Source organism: Gossypium hirsutum, chromosome D01, assembly GCF_007990345.1.
Source record: "Gossypium hirsutum isolate 1008001.06 chromosome D01, Gossypium_hirsutum_v2.1, whole genome shotgun sequence".
Classification (NCBI taxonomy): domain Eukaryota; kingdom Viridiplantae; phylum Streptophyta; class Magnoliopsida; order Malvales; family Malvaceae; genus Gossypium; species Gossypium hirsutum.
Window position 1 is genome coordinate 8,477,845 of NC_053437.1, and position 24,055 is coordinate 8,501,899.

Sequence of the window (24,055 nt, forward strand, 5' to 3'; positions counted from 1 at the left end):
CAACCTCTTATTCATACAAGTTAAAATCATTTATTCGAATCACATATCTAACCACACAGATCATGCTTTATCGAACATTCTCTTATACGAACTATATTTCAATATCTAACCATTTCAATTACGTTTGCTAATTCAAAACTTTCAAGCCAAGCTATCAAATATCAAAACCAAACTAAATAACAAACGTAATATTTAATAAAATTATACATACACCTGTTAAACTAATTTAGCCATATCTCACAGTTTAATAACCATTTGCACATAAAACGTTAGGTAACTTTATACATGACCAACTAAGTTTTTTTTTACATCATCCAACCATGTGCATAACACCCTAAAACCAAAAGTCATTTCTAAATTCAATTACCAAATCATAGCATTTTAAACATTATAACCTTATGTACATTTTACTAAATCAAATTTAACCATTTTCGAATACAATGCCAAGTCATAAAATATCTAATTTGCAAGCTAAATAGCATATCTAACATGTTATATTCAACCACACACATGAACCCCATACCTAATTCGCATGCGAATTATCATGCCTATAATTCATATACACAACCAATTAATATTTTCAATAATCAATCATTCAATTAACCTCCATATCAATTAGATCATATACATTCTTTGTCATTCAAAAATCGAGCCTAAATAGTCAAATACCATAGCCGAACATATAACTACCTATATATATAACACATTTTATAACCATCATAGAATCAATGATTTGACCTTTTTAAAACGAAACTACAAGCAAACATTAAATAGGCATATGTATTCATATCTCAAATGTCCAACAATTTAAAAAAATAACCTTTCGGTTATCAAATTTAACTCAATAAATCATAACATCTCCATCACCCAGTCTATAAGATAAACATAGTATCTCATATCTTAACATCAAAACAATATGTCATTTATAGATATTCAAATGACCCCTTTTACCAAACCATATTATACCACTTTTCATGCCACCAAAGTAAGTTAATTAATAAGCCGAATATATACCCTACTTACCACTTCTCATTGCCAAATCATATAACCAACATCACAACATATTTACCATAAATCATACCTCTCAATTAAGCTTATAACATGACCAAATATAATTACCAACATTTGCATCATGAACAAGCCATTTTCGCATGGCTATATACATATACAAATTTCAAAAATCAAATATATCAAAACTAACCTATACATGCCACATAACCAAATCTCAAAGCGTTTATTTACCGAAATGAATACTAGATAGTGTGATGAGATCTCCCGAGACTTCCAACCCGAGTAAGTCTCCGAAACTCTATAACATAGGAAAAACACACAGAGTAAGCTTTGAAAGCTTAGTAAGCCATAAGCAAATAAATCATTCCAATAATGTTTATAATTCAATTTAACTAAGCTGAATTTAAAAAATCTCAACCACATATACATTCATCATAATCTCAATTTCTTAAGACCACACTAGGTAACTTCACTAGAGTTAATTATGGATGGACATATAAACCATTTTTTTCAAATTTATATATCTACCATTAGCTCATTCGTAGGATTAAGCTTCCACAATTTCATTACATACCAACCGAATCATGATCATTTATTACAATTTATTCGTAAAAAATATATCAATTTCTTTTTATACACTTCCAAGCCCGAATAAGCATAACAATTCACATCTCATTTTCACATAAATTATATAACGAATAATCATAATCATACTTACTTTCATTGCTCAAATTCATATTCATCACAAACATACATGATTCGGCTGCACACTCATATACTCATTTATTTCTCGGAATACCCCGTTGAACCGTTCAGAATCAAATAGGATACTTGGATAGCTCAAAAAAAAATCGTACAATGCCAACGTCCCAGACGTGGTCTTACATGTAATCAATATCGATGCCACTGTCCCAGACAGGGTCTTACACGAAATCAAATATGATGCCGATGTCCCAGACATGGTCTTATACATAAATCTCAAATCGATGCCAACGTCCCAGACGTGGTCTTACACGATAACATATATCGGAATCCTATGTCATGACATATGTATCCTAACTATTCCTATGGTTCGTACGGGGCTTTTCGGACGTCGTAATTCTATCGATTCAAGCTCGTAACTAGTTCTCCAACTCTAAATTCAATTCAGCATATGCACATATATTTATTAAAGATAAATTCAGCACATATAACATATATACATTCAAATTTAACAGCATTTATTTACTTATGAACTTACCTCGTACGAACGCGAACGGACCGGAACGACTAATCGATAACTTCCGATTTTCCCGATCCAAATCCGATTTCCAATTTTTCCAATCTTAATCAAAATTCAAAATGGCCGAACCCTTAGCTTGTTCTTTCCTTTTTCTTTTCTTTTACATTCGGTTAGTAGAAACAAAAGAAATGATAATAGCTTTTTAACTTATGTTTGTTTTTTTTATTATAATAACTTTATAATATATTATTTATTATTATAACCTTTATAATTACAATAAAAACTATATAATATATACATAGTGCCGTCCATTCATTAATTCAATGGCAAAATTGCAACATGAAACCTTCATATTAAAAGAACAACCACTATTTGGCCTTTCTAAAAATAACCACTAAATTTTTATTTTACTCGATTAAGCCCTATTCTCAAATTAAGCACTCAAACAATAAAATTAATTCACGAAACTTTCACATATATAAATTCACACATAATAAACACAGAAAAAAATATTAAAATATTTTTCAGACTCGGATGTGTGGTCCCGAAACCACTGTTCCGATTTGGGTCAAAATCGGGTTGTTACAACTCTCCCCCACTTAGGGATTTTCGTCCCCGAAAATCTTACTGGTGAATAAGTGTGGGCAACGTTCTTTCATTGCATCCTCTGGTTCCCAGGTTGCTTCCTGAACTCCGTGTTTATGCCACAGTACTTTGGCTAACGAAATTTTCTTATTTCGTAATTCTTTAACCTCACGAGCCAGAATGAGAATCGGTTCTTCTTCATATGACATATTAGACTTAATTTCAATCTCAGTCAGACTGATCACATGCGAAGGATCGGATTGGTATCTATGAAGCATCGAAACATGGAATACATTATGAATATTTTCTAGTTCAGGTGGCAACAACAGTCTATAAGCAACCGGCCCGATATGCTCTATAATCTCATATGGTCCAATGAATCTCGGACTCAATTTGCCTTTTAGACCAAATCTGAGTATTTTCTTCCACAATCAAAAAGACTTTATCTTCGATCTGAAACTCTATATCCTTTCTTTTCAAGTCTGTATATGATTTCTGACAATCCGATGCTATTTTCAGACTATCACGAATCACTTTCACTTTTTGTTCAGTCTCTTTAATCAAATCGACCCTGTGTATCTTATTTTCTCTGAGCTCGGTCTAATACAATGGCGTACAACATTTACGACTGTATAAAGCCTCGTAAAGTGCCATTTTTATACTAGATTGAAAGCTATTATTATATGCAAATTCAATCAAAGGTAAGTATCGATCCTACGTACCTTCAAACTCGAGAACGCAACATCTTAACATATCCTCAAGTATCTGAAAGATTCGTTCAGATTGACCATCTGTTTGCGGATGGAAAGTTGTGCTAAAGTGTAGTTTCGTACCTAAAACATCTTGTAGTTTCTTCCAAAACCGCGATGTGAACCTCGGGTCTCTGTCAGAAACAATAGAAATAGGTACTCCATGCAATCTCACAATCTGGGAAACATATAATTCAGACAGCTTATCAAGCGAATAATCTGTACGAACCGGAACAAAGTGTGCTGATTTAGTCAATCTATCCACAATAACCCAGATCGCATCTTTCTTACTCCGTGTCAACAGTAAACTAGATACAAAATCCATTGTAACTCTATCCCACTTCCACTCGGGTATCATAATCGTCTAAAGTAACCTAGAAGGTACTTGATGCTCTGATTTCACTTGTTGACAAACTAAACATTTGAAATAAAGTCAGAAATATCTCGTTTCATACCATGCCACCAATAAAGCTGTTTCAGATCATTATACATTTTTGTACTAACCGGGTGAACAGATAATCGACTGTTATAAGTTTCGTTCAAAATCATCTGAATCAACTTTGAATTCTTCGAAACACATATTCAGTTTCTGAACCTCAAAAAATCATTGGTATCAACTCGAAACTCTGTTACACCACTCGATTCACATTGAGCTCGTTTTGCTAACAAATCATTATCAAATTTCTGAGCATCACAAATTTATTGAACAAATAACGGTCTAGCTTTTAATTCAGCTATTATCGAACCATCATTGGACATAGTCATATGCGCATTCAATGCTCGCGAAGCAAACAATGATTTTTGACTTAAAGCATCAGCAACAACATTAGTCTTTCCCAGATAATAGTCAATTACAAGCTCATAGTCTTTTAACAATTCTAAGCGTCAACGTTGTCTTAAATTCAGATCTTTTTGAGTCATCAAATATGACACATAACTCTTTTCATACAGCTTTAACTATATGGAATCATAAGATATCTCTGTACACTCTTCTATTAGAACACACTTCAAATCGTTCATTGACACATTACTGAGAATCATAAACGTTTTATTCAACTTAGGCTGAACGTGTACTGATGTTTCGGTTGACAATATCTTCGTGCAAAAAGGAAAACTTCAACAATTGAACTAACTTTAATTTACTACAACATTTCCCAGATAGAATTGTTCCGATAGATATAATTATGTATCAAATCTTCAATAATACAAATTCTTCTTCAAAACTATCCCTCAATTCACATATGTACGTTCAAAGTTTATTTCCAGTCTGGTGGATAGATTCAAACACATATAACCCAATTATCTTTTCAATCAAATAATTCAAATCAGACTAAACCGCTAAATCAGACTTTTCGAAGAAATCTTTTCTTCTCGTTAAAAGGATAGCCCCAAATATATCATTTTCCAGATTTGATCTTGATCTTCTATCATTTTCACTTTTGCCGATGTCGAATCTTTTACGAGAACTAAAAAAGAGTTTATAATAAAGCTGTCTGATATATTAATCATCGAAGTTCTGAATTATATTGAATTCACCTTTATCAAATAGAAATCATTGGGCTTTAATGAGAACGATGTCTCAACCCTATAAATAGATATTATCCCGGCTGTTAATAAAGCATTTGAACACAGAAGAAAATCAAATATGGTTTAAGCAACAACCAATGTAGAAACACAACTTCTATAACTCTGATAATGGTACTGCAGTACTCCCATATTTCAAAACAGAAATTATAATAGATATAACCATTTCCGTCAAATGGATATCTCTTACAGATAATCACATAGAATCATAAGAAAACCAGGATAGCGGAATTTCAACATATAAAGCTACACATGATATCTGGAAATTACAGCCCATATAAATTGATAACAATTCCGATGATATCCTAGAAAATTTCCAGAAATAACAATGTCACTCATAAATACTGAGATTCATAGTAACAGAAGTAATATAATCTTCACTTATATTCAACAGAACATTAACCAGTAGAAACAGAATATTAGCCTTATACAAATTTTACCGTCGACTTTCATATCCACACAATGGAACAAATACCAGAGAAAGACAGAGCAATGTCGAACATAACACAAACAGACCTACAATGCTTTCGTCTATTAGTATGTTTAAATAATAATCTTATACGATAAGAATTCCTTCTAAAATTAAACAGTCACAATACTTCTGAGGATAAATGTACACATATAATGCTCAGAAGAAATAATAGTAACTACCCGACTATAACCACTGCACTCAGCCATCAATACAATTCAAACATTATTCAACTGTCTAATTCTGTCATCATTAGGTCCATATTATCCCATCAATAACAAAAATCAATTCAAAAGAACTTTCAGTTAATACCTTTCCATATATATATATATATCATACCTGAATACTTTTATTTCATCAAATTCAACTTCTTCGTTAAAAGCGACTTTGCATAATACGAATGGCCATTAAAACGATTCAATATCTCTTATAGCACTATCTCAATTTGCTGACCATTCTCTTATCTAACCACATTAGTAATATTTCAAACACAAACCTCTGTAACTCCATACTTGTAAGCTTATTGGATCCAAATCTTACTGATTTCATTGTAACATTTTACTGATAAAGGGTGAGGGTAGTAAAGCCTCAAATCTAACTCGGACATAAATGTACGTAACACATACTATTACAAATAGCCAATTTATTAATAATTTCACATTCTCAAAACATTTACTAAACATTTGCTTATAATCACTTTTGTTCTTAACACATTATTCATATACCAACTCAAATCACTAATTCAAAATCATTTCAGATAGCAATCATAACTCAAATATCATATCTCATATGCTCATATAAGTACAACATTTATCAATAACAACATGTCACACAATTTGGTCCATACTTTATGAGTTTCAACTCATAATCAACACATTTTCACTCAAATATTTGAGTATTTACTTTTGTACTATCAGATTAGCTCGGTTGGAAAAACACATCTATCTCACCAAAATAATTTTTTCAGAGTCGGGAGATATCACACTATCACAGGTTATATATGGCATGTATATCTAGACTCACATTAGCTATGTTAATCCTAGAACCGACTAAACTATAGCTCTGATACCAATAAAATGTAACACCCTTAACCCGTGTCCATCGCCGGACTAGGGTTACGAGGTATTACCAAACAAAACACAATTCAGAACAGACATTCTTTACAATTCATAGGCCCAGTAATGTATTCTCCCTTATAAAATTTTTGAAATAAATTAATAAACCAACCTCTTATTCATACAAGTTAAAATCATTTATTCGAATCACATATCTAACCACACAGATCATGCTTTATCGAACATTCTCTTATACGAACTATATTTCAATATCTAACCATTTCAATTACGTTTGCTAATTCAAAACTTTCAAGCCAAGCTATCAAATATCAAAACCAAACTAAATAACAAACGTAATATTTAATAAAAATTATACATACACCTGTTAAACTAATTTAGCCATATCTCACAGTTTAATAACCATTTGCACATAAAACGTTAGGTAACTTTATACATGACCAACTAAGTTTTTTTTTACATCATCCAACCATGTGCATAACACCCTAAAACCAAAAGTCATTTCTAAATTCAATTACCAAATCATAGCATTTTAAACATTATAACCTTATGTACATTTTACTAAATCAAATTTAACCATTTTCGAATACAATGCCAAGTCATAAAATATCTAATTTGCAAGCTAAATAGCATATCTAACATGTTATATTCAACCACACACATGAACCCCATACCTAATTCGCATGCGAATTATCATGCCTATAATTCATATACACAACCAATTAATATTTTCAATAATCAATCATTCAATTAACCTCCATATCAATTAGATCATATACATTCTTTGTCATTCAAAAATCGAGCCTAAATAGTCAAATACCATAGCCGAACATATAACTACCTATATATATAACACATTTTATAACCATCATAGAATCAATGATTTGACCTTTTTAAAACGAAACTACAAGCAAACATTAAATAGGCATATGTATTCATATCTCAAATGTCCAACAATTTAAAAAAAATAACCTTTCGGTTATCAAATTTAACTCAATAAATCATAACATCTCCATCACCCAGTCTATAAGATAAACATAGTATCTCATATCTTAACATCAAAACAATATGTCATTTATAGATATTCAAATGACCCCTTTTACCAAACCATATTATACCACTTTTCATGCCACCAAAGTAAGTTAATTAATAAGCCGAATATATACCCTACTTACCACTTCTCATTGCCAAATCATATAACCAACATCACAACATATTTACCATAAATCATACCTCTCAATTAAGCTTATAACATGACCAAATATAATTACCAACATTTGCATCATGAACAAGCCATTTTCGCATGGCTATATACATATACAAATTTCAAAAATCAAATATATCAAAACTAACCTATACATGCCACATAACCAAATCTCAAAGCGTTTATTTACCGAAATGAATACTAGATAGTGTGATGAGATCTCCCGAGACTTCCAACCCGAGTAAGTCTCCGAAACTCTATAACATAGGAAAAACACACAGAGTAAGCTTTGAAAGCTTAGTAAGCCATAAGCAAATAAATCATTCCAATAATGTTTATAATTCAATTTAACTAAGCTGAATTTAAAAAATCTCAACCACATATACATTCATCATAATCTCAATTTCTTAAGACCACACTAGGTAACTTCACTAGAGTTAATTATGGATGGACATATAAACCATTTTTTTCAAATTTATATATCTACCATTAGCTCATTCGTAGGATTAAGCTTCCACAATTTCATTACATACCAACCGAATCATGATCATTTATTACAATTTATTCGTAAAAAATATATCAATTTCTTTTTATACACTTCCAAGCCCGAATAAGCATAACAATTCACATCTCATTTTCACATAAATTATATAACGAATAATCATAATCATACTTACTTTCATTGCTCAAATTCATATTCATCACAAACATACCTGATTCGGCTGCACACTCATATACTCATTTATTTCTCGGAATACCCCGTTGAACCGTTCAGAATCAAATAGGATACTTGGATAGCTCAAAAAAAAATCGTACAATGCCAACGTCCCAGACGTGGTCTTACATGTAATCAATATCGATGCCACTGTCCCAGACAGGGTCTTACACGAAATCAAATATGATGCCGATGTCCCAGACATGGTCTTATACATAAATCTCAAATCGATGCCAACGTCCCAGACGTGGTCTTACACGATAACATATATCGGAATCCTATGTCATGACATATGTATCCTAACTATTCCTATGGTTCGTACGGGGCTTTTCGGACGTCGTAATTCTATCGATTCAAGCTCGTAACTAGTTCTCCAACTCTAAATTCAATTCAGCATATGCACATATATTTATTAAAGATAAATTCAGCACATATAACATATATACATTCAAATTTAACAGCATTTATTTACTTATGAACTTACCTCGTACGAACGCGAACGGACCGGAACGACTAATCGATAACTTCCGATTTTCCCGATCCAAATCCGATTTCCACTTTTTCCAATCTTAATCAAAATTCAAAATGGCCGAACCCTTAGCTTGTTCTTTCCTTTTTCTTTTCTTTTACATTCGGTTAGTAGAAACAAAAGAAATGATAATAGCTTTTTAACTTATGTTTGTTTTTTTATTATAATAACTTTATAATATATTATTTATTATTATAACCTTTATAATTACTATAAAAACTATATAATATATACATAGTGCCGTCCATTCATTAATTCAATGGCAAAATTGCAACATGAAACCTTCATATTAAAAGAACAACCACTATTTGGCCTTTCTAAAAATAACCACTAAATTTTTATTTTACTCGATTAAGCCCTATTCTCAAATTAAGCACTCAAACAATAAAATTAATTCACGAAACTTTCACATATATAAATTCACACATAATAAACACAGAAAAAAATATTAAAATATTTTTCAGACTCGGATGTGTGGTCCCGAAACCACTGTTCCGATTTGGGTCAAAATCGGGTTGTTACAACTCTCCCCCACTTAGGGATTTTCGTCCCCGAAAATCTTACTGGTGAATAAGTGTGGGCAACGTTCTTTCATTGCATCCTCTGGTCCCAGGTTGCTTCCTGAACTCCGTGTTTATGCCACAGTACTTTGGCTAACGAAATTTTCTTATTTCGTAATTCTTTAACCTCACGAGCCAGAATGAGAATCGGTTCTTCTTCATATGACATATTAGACTTAATTTCAATCTCAGTCAGACTGATCACATGCGAAGGATCGGATTGGTATCTATGAAGCATCGAAACATGGAATACATTATGAATATTTTCTAGTTCAGGTGGCAACAACAGTCTATAAGCAACCGGCCCGATATGCTCTATAATCTCATATGGTCCAATGAATCTCGGACTCAATTTGCCTTTTAGACCAAATCTGAGTATTTTCTTCCACAATCAAAAAGACTTTATCTTCGATCTGAAACTCTATATCCTTTCTTTTCAAGTCTGTATATGATTTCTGACAATCCGATGCTATTTTCAGACTATCACGAATCACTTTCACTTTTTGTTCAGTCTCTTTAATCAAATCGACCCTGTGTATCTTATTTTCTCTGAGCTCGGTCTAATACAATGGCGTACAACATTTACGACTGTATAAAGCCTCGTAAAGTGCCATTTTTATACTAGATTGAAAGCTATTATTATATGCAAATTCAATCAAAGGTAAGTATCGATCCTACGTACCTTCAAACTCGAGAACGCAACATCTTAACATATCCTCAAGTATCTGAAAGATTCGTTCAGATTGACCATCTGTTTGCGGATGGAAAGTTGTGCTAAAGTGTAGTTTCGTACCTAAAACATCTTGTAGTTTCTTCCAAAACCGCGATGTGAACCTCGAGTCTCTGTCAGAAACAATAGAAATAGGTACTCCATGCAATCTCACAATCTGGGAAACATATAATTCAGACAGCTTATCAAGCGAATAATCTGTACGAACCGGAACAAAGTGTGCTGATTTAGTCAATCTATCCACAATAACCCAGATCGCATCTTTCTTACTCCGTGTCAACAGTAAACTAGATACAAAATCCATTGTAACTCTATCCCACTTCCACTCGGGTATCATAATCGTCTAAAGTAACCTAGAAGGTACTTGATGCTCTTATTTCACTTGTTGACAAACTAAACATTTCGAAATAAAGTCAGAAATATCTCGTTTCATACCATGCCACCAATAAAGCTGTTTCAGATCATTATACATTTTTGTACTAACCGGGTGAACAGATAATCGACTGTTATAAGCTTCGTTCAAAATCATCTGAATCAACTTTGAATTCTTCGGAACACATATTCAGTTTCTGAACCTCAAAAAATCATTGGTATCAACTCGAAACTCTGTTACACCACTCGATTCACATTGAGCTCGTTTTGCTAACAAATCATTATCAAATTTCTGAGCATCACAAATTTATTGAACAAATAACGGTCTAGCTTTTAATTCAGCTATTATCGAACCATCATTGGACATAGTCATATGCGCATTCAATGCTCGCAAAGCAAACAATGATTTTTGACTTAAAGCATCAGCAACAACATTAGTCTTTCCCAGATAATAGTCAATTACAAGCTCATAGTCTTTTAACAATTCTAAGCGTCAACGTTGTCTTAAATTCAGATCTTTTTGAGTCATCAAATATGACACATAACTCTTTTCATACAGCTTTAACTATATGGAATCATAAGATATCTCTGTACACTCTTCTATTAGAACACACTTCAAATCGTTCATTGACACATTACTGAGAATCATAAACGTTTTATTCAACTTAGGCTGAACGTGTACTGATGTTTCGGTTGACAATATCTTCGTGCAAAAAGGAAAACTTCAACAATTGAACTAACTTTAATTTACTACAACATTTCCCAGATAGAATTGTTCCGATAGATATAATTATGTATCAAATCTTCAATAATACAAATTCTTCTTCAAAACTATCCCTCAATTCACATATGTACGTTCAAAGTTTATTTCCAGTCTGGTGGATAGATTCAAACACATATAACCCAATTATCTTTTCAATCAAATAATTCAAATCAGACTAAACCGCTAAATCAGACTTTTCGAAGAAATCTTTTCTTCTCGTTAAAAGGATAGCCCCAAATATATCATTTTCCAGATTTGATCTTGATCTTCTATCATTTTCACTTTTGCCGATGTCGAATCTTTTACGAGAACTAAAAAAGAGTTTATAATAAAGCTGTCTGATATATTAATCATCGAAGTTCTGAATTATATTGAATTCACCTTTATCAAATAGAAATCATTGGGCTTTAATGAGAACGATGTCTCAACCCTATAAATAGATATTATCCCGGCTGTTAATAAAGCATTTGAACACAGAAGAAAATCAAATATGGTTTAAACAACAACCAATGTAGAAACACAACTTCTATAACTCTGATAATGGTACTGCAGTACTCCCATATTTCAAAACAGAAATTATAATAGATATAACCATTTCCGTCAAATGGATATCTCTTACAGATAATCACATAGAATCATAAGAAAACCAGGATAGCGGAATTTCAACATATAAAGCTACACATGATATCTGGAAATTACAGCCCATATAAATTGATAACAATTCCGATGATATCCTAGAAAATTTCCAGAAATAACAATGTCACTCATAAATACTGAGATTCATAGTAACAGAAGTAATATAATCTTCACTTATATTCAACAGAACATTAACCAGTAGAAACAGAATATTAGCCTTATACAAATTTTACCGTCGACTTTCATATCCACACAATGGAACAAATACCAGAGAAAGACAGAGCAATGTCGAACATAACACAAACAGACCTACAATGCTTTCGTCTATTAGTATGTTTAAATAATAATCTTATACGATAAGAATTCCTTCTAAAATTAAACAGTCACATATACTTCTGAGGATAAATGTACACATATAATGCTCAGAAGAAATAATAGTAACTACCCGACTATAACCACTGCACTCAGCCATCAATACAATTCAAACATTATTCAACTGTCTAATTCTGTCATCATTAGGTCCATATTATCCCATCAATAACAAAAATCAATTCAAAAGAACTTTCAGTTAATACCTTTCCATATATATATATATCATACCTGAATACTTTTATTTCATCAAATTCAACTTCTTCGTTAAAAGCGACTTTGCATAATACGAATGGCCATTAAAACGATTCAATATCTCTTATAGCACTATCTCAATTTGCTGACCCATTCTCTTATCTAACCACATTAGTAATATTTCAAACACAAACCTCTGTAACTCCATACTTGTAAGCTTATTGGATCCAAATCTTACTGATTTCATTGTAACATTTTACTGATAAAGGGTGAGGGTAGTAAAGCCTCAAATCTAACTCGGACATAAATGTACGTAACACATACTATTACAAATAGCCAATTTATTAATAATTTCACATTCTCAAAACATTTACTAAACATTTGCTTATAATCACTTTTGTTCTTAACACATTATTCATATACCAACTCAAATCACTAATTCAAAATCATTTCAAATAGCAATCATAACTCAAATATCATATCTCATATGCTCATATAAGTACAACATTTATCAATAACAACATGTCACACAATTTGGTCCATACCTTTATGAGTTTCAACTCATAATCAACACATTTTCACTCAAATATTTGAGTATTTACTTTTGTACTATCAGAATTAGCTCGGTTGGAAAAACACATCTATCTCACCAAAATAATTTTTCAGAGTCGGGAGATATCACACTATCACAGGTTATATATGGCATGTATATCTAGACTCACATTAGCTATGTTAATCCTAGAACCGACTAAACTATAGCTCTGATACCAATAAAATGTAACACCCTTAACCCGTGTCCATCGCCGGACTAGGGTTACGAGGTATTACCAAACAAAACACAATTCAGAACAGACATTCTTTACAATTCATAGGCCCAGTAATGTATTCTCCCTTATAAAATTTTTCGAAATAAATTAATAAACCAACCTCTTATTCATACAAGTTAAAATCATTTATTCGAATCACATATCTAACCACACAGATCATGCTTTATCGAACATTCTCTTATACGAACTATATTTCAATATCTAACCATTTCAATTACGTTTGCTAATTCAAAACTTTCAAGCCAAGCCATCAAATATCAAAACCAAACTAAATAACAAACGTAATATTTAATAAAAATTATACATACACCTGTTAAACTAATTTAGCCATATCTCACAGTTTAATAACCATTTGCACATAAAACGTTAGGTAACTTTATACATGACCAACTAAGTTTTTTTTTACATCATCCAACCATGTGCATAACACCCTAAAACCAAAAGTCATTTCTAAATTCAATTACCAAATCATAGCATTTTAAACATTATAACCTTATGTACATTTTACTAAATCAAATTTAACCATTTTCGAATACAATGCCAAGTCATAAAATATCTAATTTGCAAGCTAAATAGCATATCTAACATGTTATATTCAACCACACACATGAACCCCATACCTAATTCGCATGCGAATTATCATGCCTATAATTCATATACACAACCAATTAATATTTTCAATAATCAATCATTCAATTAACCTCCATATCAATTAGATCATATACATTCTTTGTCATTCAAAAATCGAGCCTAAATAGTCAAATACCATAGCCGAACATATAACTACCTATATATATAACACATTTTATAACCATCATTGAATCAATGATTTGACCTTTTTAAAACGAAACTACAAGCAAACATTAAATAGGCATATGTATTCATATCTCAAATGTCCAACAATTTAAAAAAATAACCTTTCGGTTATCAAATTTAACTCAATAAATCATAACATCTCCATCACCCAGTCTATAAGATAAACATAGTATCTCATATCTTAACATCAAAACAATATGTCATTTATAGATATTCGAATGACCCCTTTTACCAAACCATATTATACCACTTTTCATGCCACCAAAGTAAGTTAATTAATAAGCCGAATATATACCCTACTTACCACTTCTCATTGCCAAATCATATAACCAACATCACAACATATTTACCATAAATCATACCTCTCAATTAAGCTTATAACATGACCAAATATAATTACCAACATTTGCATCATGAACAAGCCATTTTCGCATGGCTATATACATATACAAATTTAAAAAATCAAATATATCAAAACTAACCTATACATGCCACATAACCAAATCTCAAAGCGTTTATTTACCGAAATGAATACTAGATAGTGTGATGAGATATCCCGAGACTTCCAACCCGAGTAAGTCTCCGAAACTCTATAACATAGGAAAAACACACAGAGTAAGCTTTGAAAGCTTAGTAAGCCATAAGCAAATAAATCATTCCAATAATGTTTATAATTCAATTTAACTAAGCTGAATTTAAAAAATCTCAACCACATATACATTCATCATAATCTCAATTTCTTAAGACCACACTAGGTAACTTCACTAGAGTTAATTATGGATGGACATATAAACCGTTTTTTTCAAATTTATATATCTACCATTAGCTCATTCGTAGGATTAAGCTTCCACAATTTCATTACATACCAACCGAATCATGATCATTTATTACAATTTATTCGTAAAAAATATATCAATTTCTTTTTATACACTTCCAAGCCCGAATAAGCATAACAATTCACATCTCATTTTCACATAAATTATATAACGAATAATCATAATCATACTTACTTTCATTGCTCAAATTCATATTCATCACAAACATACCTGATTCGGCTGCACACTCATATACTCATTTATTTCTCGGAATACCCCGTTGAACCGTTCAGAATCAAATAGGATACTTGGATAGCTCAAAAAAAATCGTACAATGCCAACGTCCCAGACGTGGTCTTACATGTAATCAATATCGATGCCACTGTCCCAGACAGGGTCTTACACGAAATCAAATATGATGCCGATGTCCCAGACATGGTCTTATACATAAATCTCAAATCGATGCCAACGTCCCAGACGTGGTCTTACACGATAACATATATCGGAATCCTATGTCATGACATATGTATCCTAACTATTCCTATGGTTCGTACGGGGCTTTTCGGATGTCGTAATTCTATCGATTCAAGCTCGTAACTAGTTCTCCAACTCTAAATTCAATTCAGCATATGCACATATATTTATTAAAGATAAATTCAGCACATATAACATATATACATTCAAATTTAACAGCATTTATTTACTTATGAACTTACCTCGTACGAACGCGAACGGACCGGAACGACTAATCGATAACTTCCGATTTTCCCGATCCAAATCCGATTTCCCCTTTTTCCAATCTTAATCAAAATTCAAAATGGCCAAACCCTTAGCTTGTTCTTTCCTTTTTCTTTTCTTTTACATTCGGTTAGTAGAAACAAAAGAAATGATAATAGCTTTTTAACTTATGTTTGTTTTTTTATTATAATAACTTTATAATATATTATTTATTATTATAACCTTTATAATTACTATAAAAACTATATAATATATACATAGTGCCGTCCATTCATTAATTCAATGGCAAAATTGCAACATGAAACCTTCATATTAAAAGAACAACCACTATTTGGCCTTTCTAAAAATAACCACTAAATTTTTATTTTACTCGATTAAGCCCTATTCTCAAATTAAGCACTCAAACAATAAAATTAATTCACGAAACTTTCACATATATAAATTCACACATAATAAACACAGAAAAAAATATTAAAATATTTTTCAGACTAGGATGTGTGGTCCCGAAACCACTGTTCCGATTTGGGTCAAAATCGGGTTGTTACATGTTCCCTCACCAGTATTGCCAGAACGGGAGTAACCCCTTTACTAAGCTGATCAAATAAATCAGAAACGGCCTCGTCTATGTGTCCTAATGCTTTGGGGAAGACCACTAGTCCGTAGATACCTAAAGCGAAGACATCGACGCTTTTCTTTACATCAGGGTGTACTAGCACCAAATCTCGCAAGCTTTTCCAAGGAACGTATTTAATGTCGCCTTTCTGCTGGATTCGGGCAGCAACCCACTGCTCACTCATCCCAGTGATGTTCATCAATTTCTTTAACAACAGAGGGACACAAGCAGCTCTAGAATAAGCCTTGTCGACTTGAATCTTTGGGCACCGAAGCAAGGTTGTATACTCCTCTACAGTAGGCGTCAAGTCCACTTTTCCAAAAGTGAAACAACTGTAGGCGGGATTCCAAAATTGAGCAAGGGCTCGAAATAAATACTTGTCCACTTTGACACTGAGCAGATAAGGCAGGTCACCGTAGTTACAATAGAACAGCTGCTTGGTCTCGTTATCCCATTGATCCCAAATTTCTTTCATTTCTCGAAGATCATTCTGGATTACACTAATACGAGTGAAATCCCACAATTTTGACACGTGCCCCTCGGTAAGACTGTCGCCTTTCTCTCGCTGTATTGTCTTAGCCCATACTCGCACAGCCGTATTATCTTCTACTTTATCAAGAAATCCCTTTTCCATGATAAGCTTTCTATCTAGATATTGAACGTGAATCGACACCTCTTTTAGAATGAAAATGCCATGCAATCACAAACAAAGCAAATCAGTATTAAACACAGAGCAAGATTTAAAGTAAACGATAATAAATAAAGCATCCATTTGGGTAAGCACTAAGGTTTGGCGTAGTTCTATCTAGGTGGGTTCCTATGGCTCGCTACATGTGGTTTTGTTTTAAAGTAAAGGTACCCGAACTAGCAGATTCCTCAATCCTCACCCATTATAGGCTCATATTGATCAAGTTCAGTCCAGGGGAATACATTTCCCTATGGCCATGCGGAGATGAAAATCTCACGAAGACATAGGTACGGATGTATCCCGGAAGTGATTCACTATCCCATGTGGATGTTAAAACCTCACGAATGTGTAGCTTCTCACTCCCACTTAAAAGGGTGTGACCAACGGTCATGCAATGCAATGTGTAGAAATATACATCTAAACTCATAATAAAGCAGTAATTATAAACAAAATAATAAATGCCAAAATAAAGGCAAATAAAATGCAATAAAAGGATCGTGTCAAGTTTTCAATCTTCGACAAAAGACAAAAATAATCAACACATGGCTTAACTCTCTTATATATTTTTTTAAAGTCCCCAGTGGACTCGCCAAGCTGTTGACACCATTTTTTTTTGATGAAAACGGGGTCTACTTGGGTTTTGAAAAATGAAAGCAAAAACGGGAGTCGTCATCAATCTTTTTTGATAAGGTGTGATCGGATCACATTAAAAAGTGGCTGTTTTTAATAAATTGTTTAAATTTATGAAAATAACGATTTTGGCCTACGAAATTCAGAAAAATAGGCTCGGGAGTTGGTTACGTACGAGGAAGGGTTAGCACCCTCGTAACGCCCAAAATTGGTACCTAGTTGATTAATTAGTGTATTAGTGTCGAAGATTGGAAACTTGAGAAAGATTTTTAAAATACGATCTTGTATTAAAATTTTGAAAAAAAAGTAATGAGAGAAGCATACTTTCACGTTATTCGAGAAAAAGAATCACATCCCGTAAGTTAGGACACGATATCTAAAATTCTCGATATGAGAATAAATGCCGAAAATTTTTATTTTGAAAGAGTTTGATTATCTCGGGTTTTAATAAAAAAGATTATGTCCCGTGAGTTAGGACACAATTTTTTTGTTAATTCCCGGTGAGATTTAAAACTTTGATTGAAATGATTCGTGTATTTAAATTTTCGAGAAAATCGAAACCCCGTAAGTTAGGGTACGATTTTCTTGAGTTTCTAAATACAGAATGTTATTTTATTTTTGAAAATTTTTCTTTTTGAATTTTGAGTAAAAAAAAGTAGTGTAATATTTAACGAGACATAAATTTAGTTTATGCAAATATCATGTGAAGGCAAACAATTATTTCGTATAATGTATAATACAATAATAACATAAGATAACTATATTTGTAGAATATTTAAAGAGTAAATAATAAATCATAAAATACAATAGTAATAATGACATAACATGCATCATCATAAAATATACATATAACATTAAAACTAATAAATATTAGTGCCAATATATGAATAATAATAATGCAAGTAATAATGTCACAATAACAATAATGAAATAACAATACTAATAAATCTAAATATTAAAAATACTTGAAAATAACAAATAAATAAATGATAGAATAAGATTGCAATAATAATGGTTAAAATAAATAAAAGGACCAAATAAAAGATGAATAAACAAATAAAATAAAACCTATATAATGCTGACCAAAAAAGAAAATGAAAGTAAATAAATAACATTAGATGAAGTATTAAATAAAATGATTTTCTTTTCTTTTTAAGTAAAAAAAATAAAAATGAATAAATAGATTAAGGACCGAATTGAAAGCGGACCGAAATTTAGGGGTCAGAATCGTAAATAAATAAAAAAAGGCGGCTCAGGGCTAAAATGAAACACGCTTAAAGGACAAGGGACCGACTGGGAAATATTTCCGGCCTTCGAACGCAGTGTTTCAGCTTGTACCAAAATGAAACAAAGATGAAATTATACCGCCAAATGTGAAAAGACTTTAGGACGACATTGCATGGCCTCGCAAAAGTTGAAGGGCCACATGCGCAAATCACCCTTTTACCGCAGAAACGCACTGATCTTAAAGGTCAACGGGTCGGGTTTTCAGGTATTAGGCAAAACGACGTCGTTTTGGTTATAGCACTCAAGCCCAAAACGACGCCGTATGATGGCCTGCATAAATAGCGAAAATAAAGAAAAAAAAGCATTCTCATCTGGTTTTTAAAAAAAAATAGAGAACCCACTGTTCTCTTTTCCCCATTTTCTTTTCGATACCGCCGCCGGCCACCAACACTGGGGCTCCATCGCGAGAAGCGATCTTGGCGAGAAAAAGGTAGATTTTTTAACCCCGTTCTCGGTCCCCCCAGAGATCCGCCCTTTTTAGTCCTGAAAGGCTAAAAAATGAGGGGTTTTTCATACCCCTTCCGATCCGATTCTAAAGCCAAAAATGGTTTCCGGCGACGGGCTTTCGAGACCAGTAAGCATTCCCTTTTCCTTTCCTTTCATTTCGTTTTCTTTTAGTCAAAAAGAGCAGTAAAAGAAATAAAAATGAAAATAAAGAAAATGCGTAAGAATAGAGAAAAGAGAAGAAGATGGGAGTCAACCTTTTCGTTTTTTTATATTCTTTTTTTGTATTAAGTTCTTGTAAAAAAATACAAAAGGGAAATCCGGCTTTTTATAGCCGATTTGCTTCTATTTTCATGCTATTTTTGTATTATTTTGCTGCTTGCGTGTATCTTTCTCCTGTAGGTGATTGATGGATATCGGTTAATGTGACAGCGACGGTGGCAGGCTCGCGACAGTGGCGGTGGCGGCAGGTTAAGGGTCAAAAGACCCTAGGTGCGGCGCACCTAGGGTTAGGGTTTCTCTTTTTTTTTAGGCCATTTAGGCTGTGTACTGTAGTTGGACCCGTAATGGGTTTTAGGCTTAAGTTTGGGTTTGTAATGGACTGTTTATTATTTGGTTTATTTTCTGGTATGGGCCCGGGCAAAGATGGGCTTGTACAGGTTTTTCTTCCTTCTGTTCTACATTCAGATTCTTCTTCTTAAACCCAAACATTCTCTCATTCTTCATTAAGTTAGAAGCTAAGTTTTCTGGGATAATCAGTGAATGTTTTTATCTCCTAGTAAGTCTAATGGCTCTGTATGTTATAATTTCAAAAGAGTCAGGATGTAAAAGACATAAATACAGTAGGGAGTGAATATGAAGCCTTACATGAGGGGTTGTATGTAATGGATATATTGGTAAACTATCTATAAACGGGGTTCTAATGGTAATCTCATGTTCTTTTAAGCAGTTGTTGCTGGTCTGGAAAAGATGATCAAATTTGGATCTCCAAGCTACAATGAAGGTGAGTTTCAAGTGAGTTTTTATCATGACTCATGTATGTTAGTTTATAATGGTAGATCATGTGTTGATGTTAGTTTATAATGGTAGATCATGTGTTGATGTCTTCTCAGATAGCTGGTGAGTGTGTGTGTGTGTGAATTATTGTAAAGGTTCTACATAATTAAAAATGAGATCTATGGGTTGCTGCATAAATAGATGATGTGTGGTATGTATGCATGTGAAATTAGGTATGAAAGAATATGAGTTCGTCAAAAACATGAACGAATCTAGGTAAGTGTGTTCTGTGGTAAATGAGTAACATAACCAATTGTGGTGCCTCTGGTAGGGCAGATACATTGCCTTTAGATATGTGTAAGAAGTGTGAACGAATCTAGGTAAGTGTGTTCTGTGGTAAATGAATAACACGACCCATTGTGATGCCTCTGGTAGGGCAGATACATTGCTGATCAGACTAACATATCATGACATGTAGATATGTGTAAGACCATATGGTAGAGACCCATAACATCATATGACAATGAAAATACTCATGGTGTTGCCTTCAGTAAGATGTAAACTGAACTAGCAGATCACGTCATGAAAATATGTACAAGAGTACTATATGGTAGAAATCCATGGCACCCTCTGAGATAGTCCGCTAGGACAATAAACATGTGATGTTTTATGTAAAACCTTTATGACGTAATTTGTAAAGCTTTTGTGGCATGTTTTGTAATACTTGTGTGGCATATTCTGTAATGCCTATGTGGCATATTCTGTAATGCCCGTGTGGCATATTCTGTAATGCCTTTGTGGTGAAATCTGGTCAACCGCCTAGGTGGCGTGATCTGGGTAAGCTTTGAGTCTCTCCGTTAGCTGATGCTATGATAAAATCTGGTAAGTTTGAAGATATATCTGTTTGGATAGTCTTGTGGAAAAATTGAATATGCCTTGGGGTTATTTCTTGGAAAGAGTTTCTAGAAGTGTTTTTGAGGAGAGAATCCACCATAGTAACTCATTAGTACAGAGAACTTGGTGTAATCGTAGATATGAATGGTTTAAGTGTTCGTTAGATCTGAGTTTGTATATGCTAAGTAAGGAGGTTATCTAAATTCTATGGTATTCGCCAAATTTGAGTGTTTCACACTATATGTATATAAAAAAGGTTATCTAAAGTATAAGTTGTTTGTCAAACCAGAGCGTTCTCATGATAAGGTTGTCTAGGATGACTTGGAATGTATCATCCATCAGAATAAGTTGTTGTCTTAGTTGATTTAAGGAATGATTTGACTGGTACCCTGATAGTTGTTAAACTCAATATAAGTATCCACCAGAATAAAATCAGTAGGTACACCATCCTGGATGAAGTGTTCAACATCTGTTTGAGTGAGAATTTGTTGAAGGTAGATTTTGTATGAATATCCTTCCGAGGATGTATCTGTTATCAGGAAAAGGGAATGAGATCCATATTGAGTGAAAAATCGGGTATCTGTCCAATGAGTGAATTGTGTATGTAGTGGCCAAGTATGAAAATTGACGTATATGTATGCGTCGATATTAGAAAAGAATTCGTTGAAGACTGAAAAGCAATTCCAAGTTGAGGAATTCAACAATAAATACGCCAAGGCAATGTGGGTAATAAAAGTAAAAAAAAATAATTTCAATTAGTGTTTTTTTTACTAATTCAATCAATTTTGATTTCCATTCAACATTGGCTTTGGTCAATTTGCTTCAAATTTAGTCTAATATTTTTATTTGAATTGATACACACATCGATTTTTAATTTAATTAATCTGATCAACCAATTAAATCCGATCTAATTTAAAAATATTATAATTATTTTAACTACTCCATTTAAAATTTTCTCAATAGTTTGTTTTTGTTTTAAATCATAAAAGAGTTTAACTGTAATATTAAATCACTTGCAAATAAATGATGGAAAATCACTTACAAATACATAACTTATGGTCATAAATTATTGAGAAATTTGTTTTAAAAATTAAATTATAGAGGTCAAAGTTCATGAAATTAATTTTCTATAAGAGATAAAAGATAGATCAAACTTGATAATATTTATATAAACTGAAATTTTAAATAAAAACGTTTGAGGACTTAATTTATAAACTCCAAATATAATTCAGTCTGACTCATGTTTAATTTATTTTAGATAAGACGAATGCAATTCCAATTATACCCTTTGAAGACGTCCGGTTATCCAAAAAGTCATTAGAGAAACCGCTCTCTCGTTTCCCATAAATTGACAATTCTATCCCTACCCCACCTTCGAAGAAACCATGGAGAAAGGCAGCAGTTCCAATACCCTGGACCGACCGACTATTTCTCATTTCCCCCAATTACCTGTAGCTTAGTTGTCTTTCCAAGCCCTCTTTCTTGGAAACCTCAACTCACCTTCATTATCCCTTTTCTTTATATATATTTTCCATCCCCAAGCTCCCCCAACACATTCCAATATTATTCCACTTCTTCCGACAGTTGGGTTTCTTTGTTCTTTGTTTCTTTTTATTTCATCAAAACATGTCTGCGATTCCTCCATCAACTTCACAAAACTCATCATCTTCAGGTTTCCAGGATTTCTTGCCCGTGATGGCTGACAAGCTCGGAGGGGATGGCTTGATAGGGGAACTGTGCAATGGGTTCAAACTGTTGATGGATAGAGAAAAAGGGGTCATTACTTTCGACAGCTTGAAGAAGAATTCGGCCCTGTTGGGGTTACAGGACTTGACAGATGATGATTTGAAGTGTATGATGAAAGAAGGTGATTTTGATGGCGATGGGGCTCTTAATCAGATGGAGTTTTGTGTGTTGATGTTCAGGTTGAGCCCTGAGTTGATGGAAGCATCTCGGTTTTTTTTTGAAGAAGCTTTTCAACATGAATTCAAGGATTTTCATTGATTGTTCTTGTTTCATCCATAATTGTCGTTTTTATGAAATTGTTGAATATACAGAAAGAATAGAACAAAAGAGAATTGATCAAATATTTTACATTTACCATTTATGGTGCCTTAATTACTCCAAAAATAATAGATATTGGGTCCATTATCACGCAAGTGGCGTAATAGTTGATTTATGGAATATTCTTGGAATTTGAACTAGTCAGCAAGAAATTTTCCGAAAAATTAAAATGATAATGTACAAATAAAAAAGATTAAGCTTCGTAAGAGGAAGTTACGAGGGGGCTACATGGAGGAGAGTGGGACAAGTGGCCCCAATTATCCTCACCAACTTTTTGTCTTAATATTTTAACTATAGTGAAACAGCTTCAAGGAAAGTGAGACGGACATTGCCTATTGAGAGAGAACTGGCCATTTTTTTTTGTCTTTTCTGCTCAATAATTCATGTCTTGTCTTGTCCCTCAGAGTGTTACGAGTCACAAGAGTCTTCAAATACTAATCGATAAAGAGAAAGGATATGAAGTTTTAGAATTTCTTA

General features: G+C 32.8%; 1 protein-coding gene and 1 long non-coding RNA gene across 3 annotated transcripts; both read left to right on the top strand.

Annotated features, from left to right (window-relative positions):
* Window positions 1-19,501: 19,501 nt before the first annotated feature.
* On the top strand, window positions 19,502-20,553 carry LOC121213813 (uncharacterized). 2 transcript variants are annotated; one of them, XR_005909253.1, is made up of 2 exons: window positions 19,502-19,754; window positions 20,027-20,553. It is a non-coding gene; the product is annotated as an uncharacterized lncRNA (long non-coding RNA). The 2 variants fall into 2 exon arrangements; XR_005909254.1 differs by having other exon boundaries at window positions 20,057-20,553.
* A 2,176-nt stretch (window positions 20,554-22,729) lies between these two features.
* Window positions 22,730-23,601, top strand: LOC107951788 (calcium-binding protein KRP1). Its single transcript, XM_016886926.2, has one exon. It carries the CDS (start codon window positions 23,141-23,143, stop codon window positions 23,516-23,518), a length of 378 nt encoding a protein of 125 aa, XP_016742415.2. The 5' UTR covers window positions 22,730-23,140; the 3' UTR covers window positions 23,519-23,601.
* Window positions 23,602-24,055: the final 454 nt, after the last annotated feature.

What these genes read in the sequence shown, in the direction of transcription:
- LOC107951788 (XM_016886926.2), top strand. Translation starts at nt 23,141, where the DNA reads ATGTCTGCGATTCCTCCATCAACTTCACAAAACTCATCATCTTCAGGT.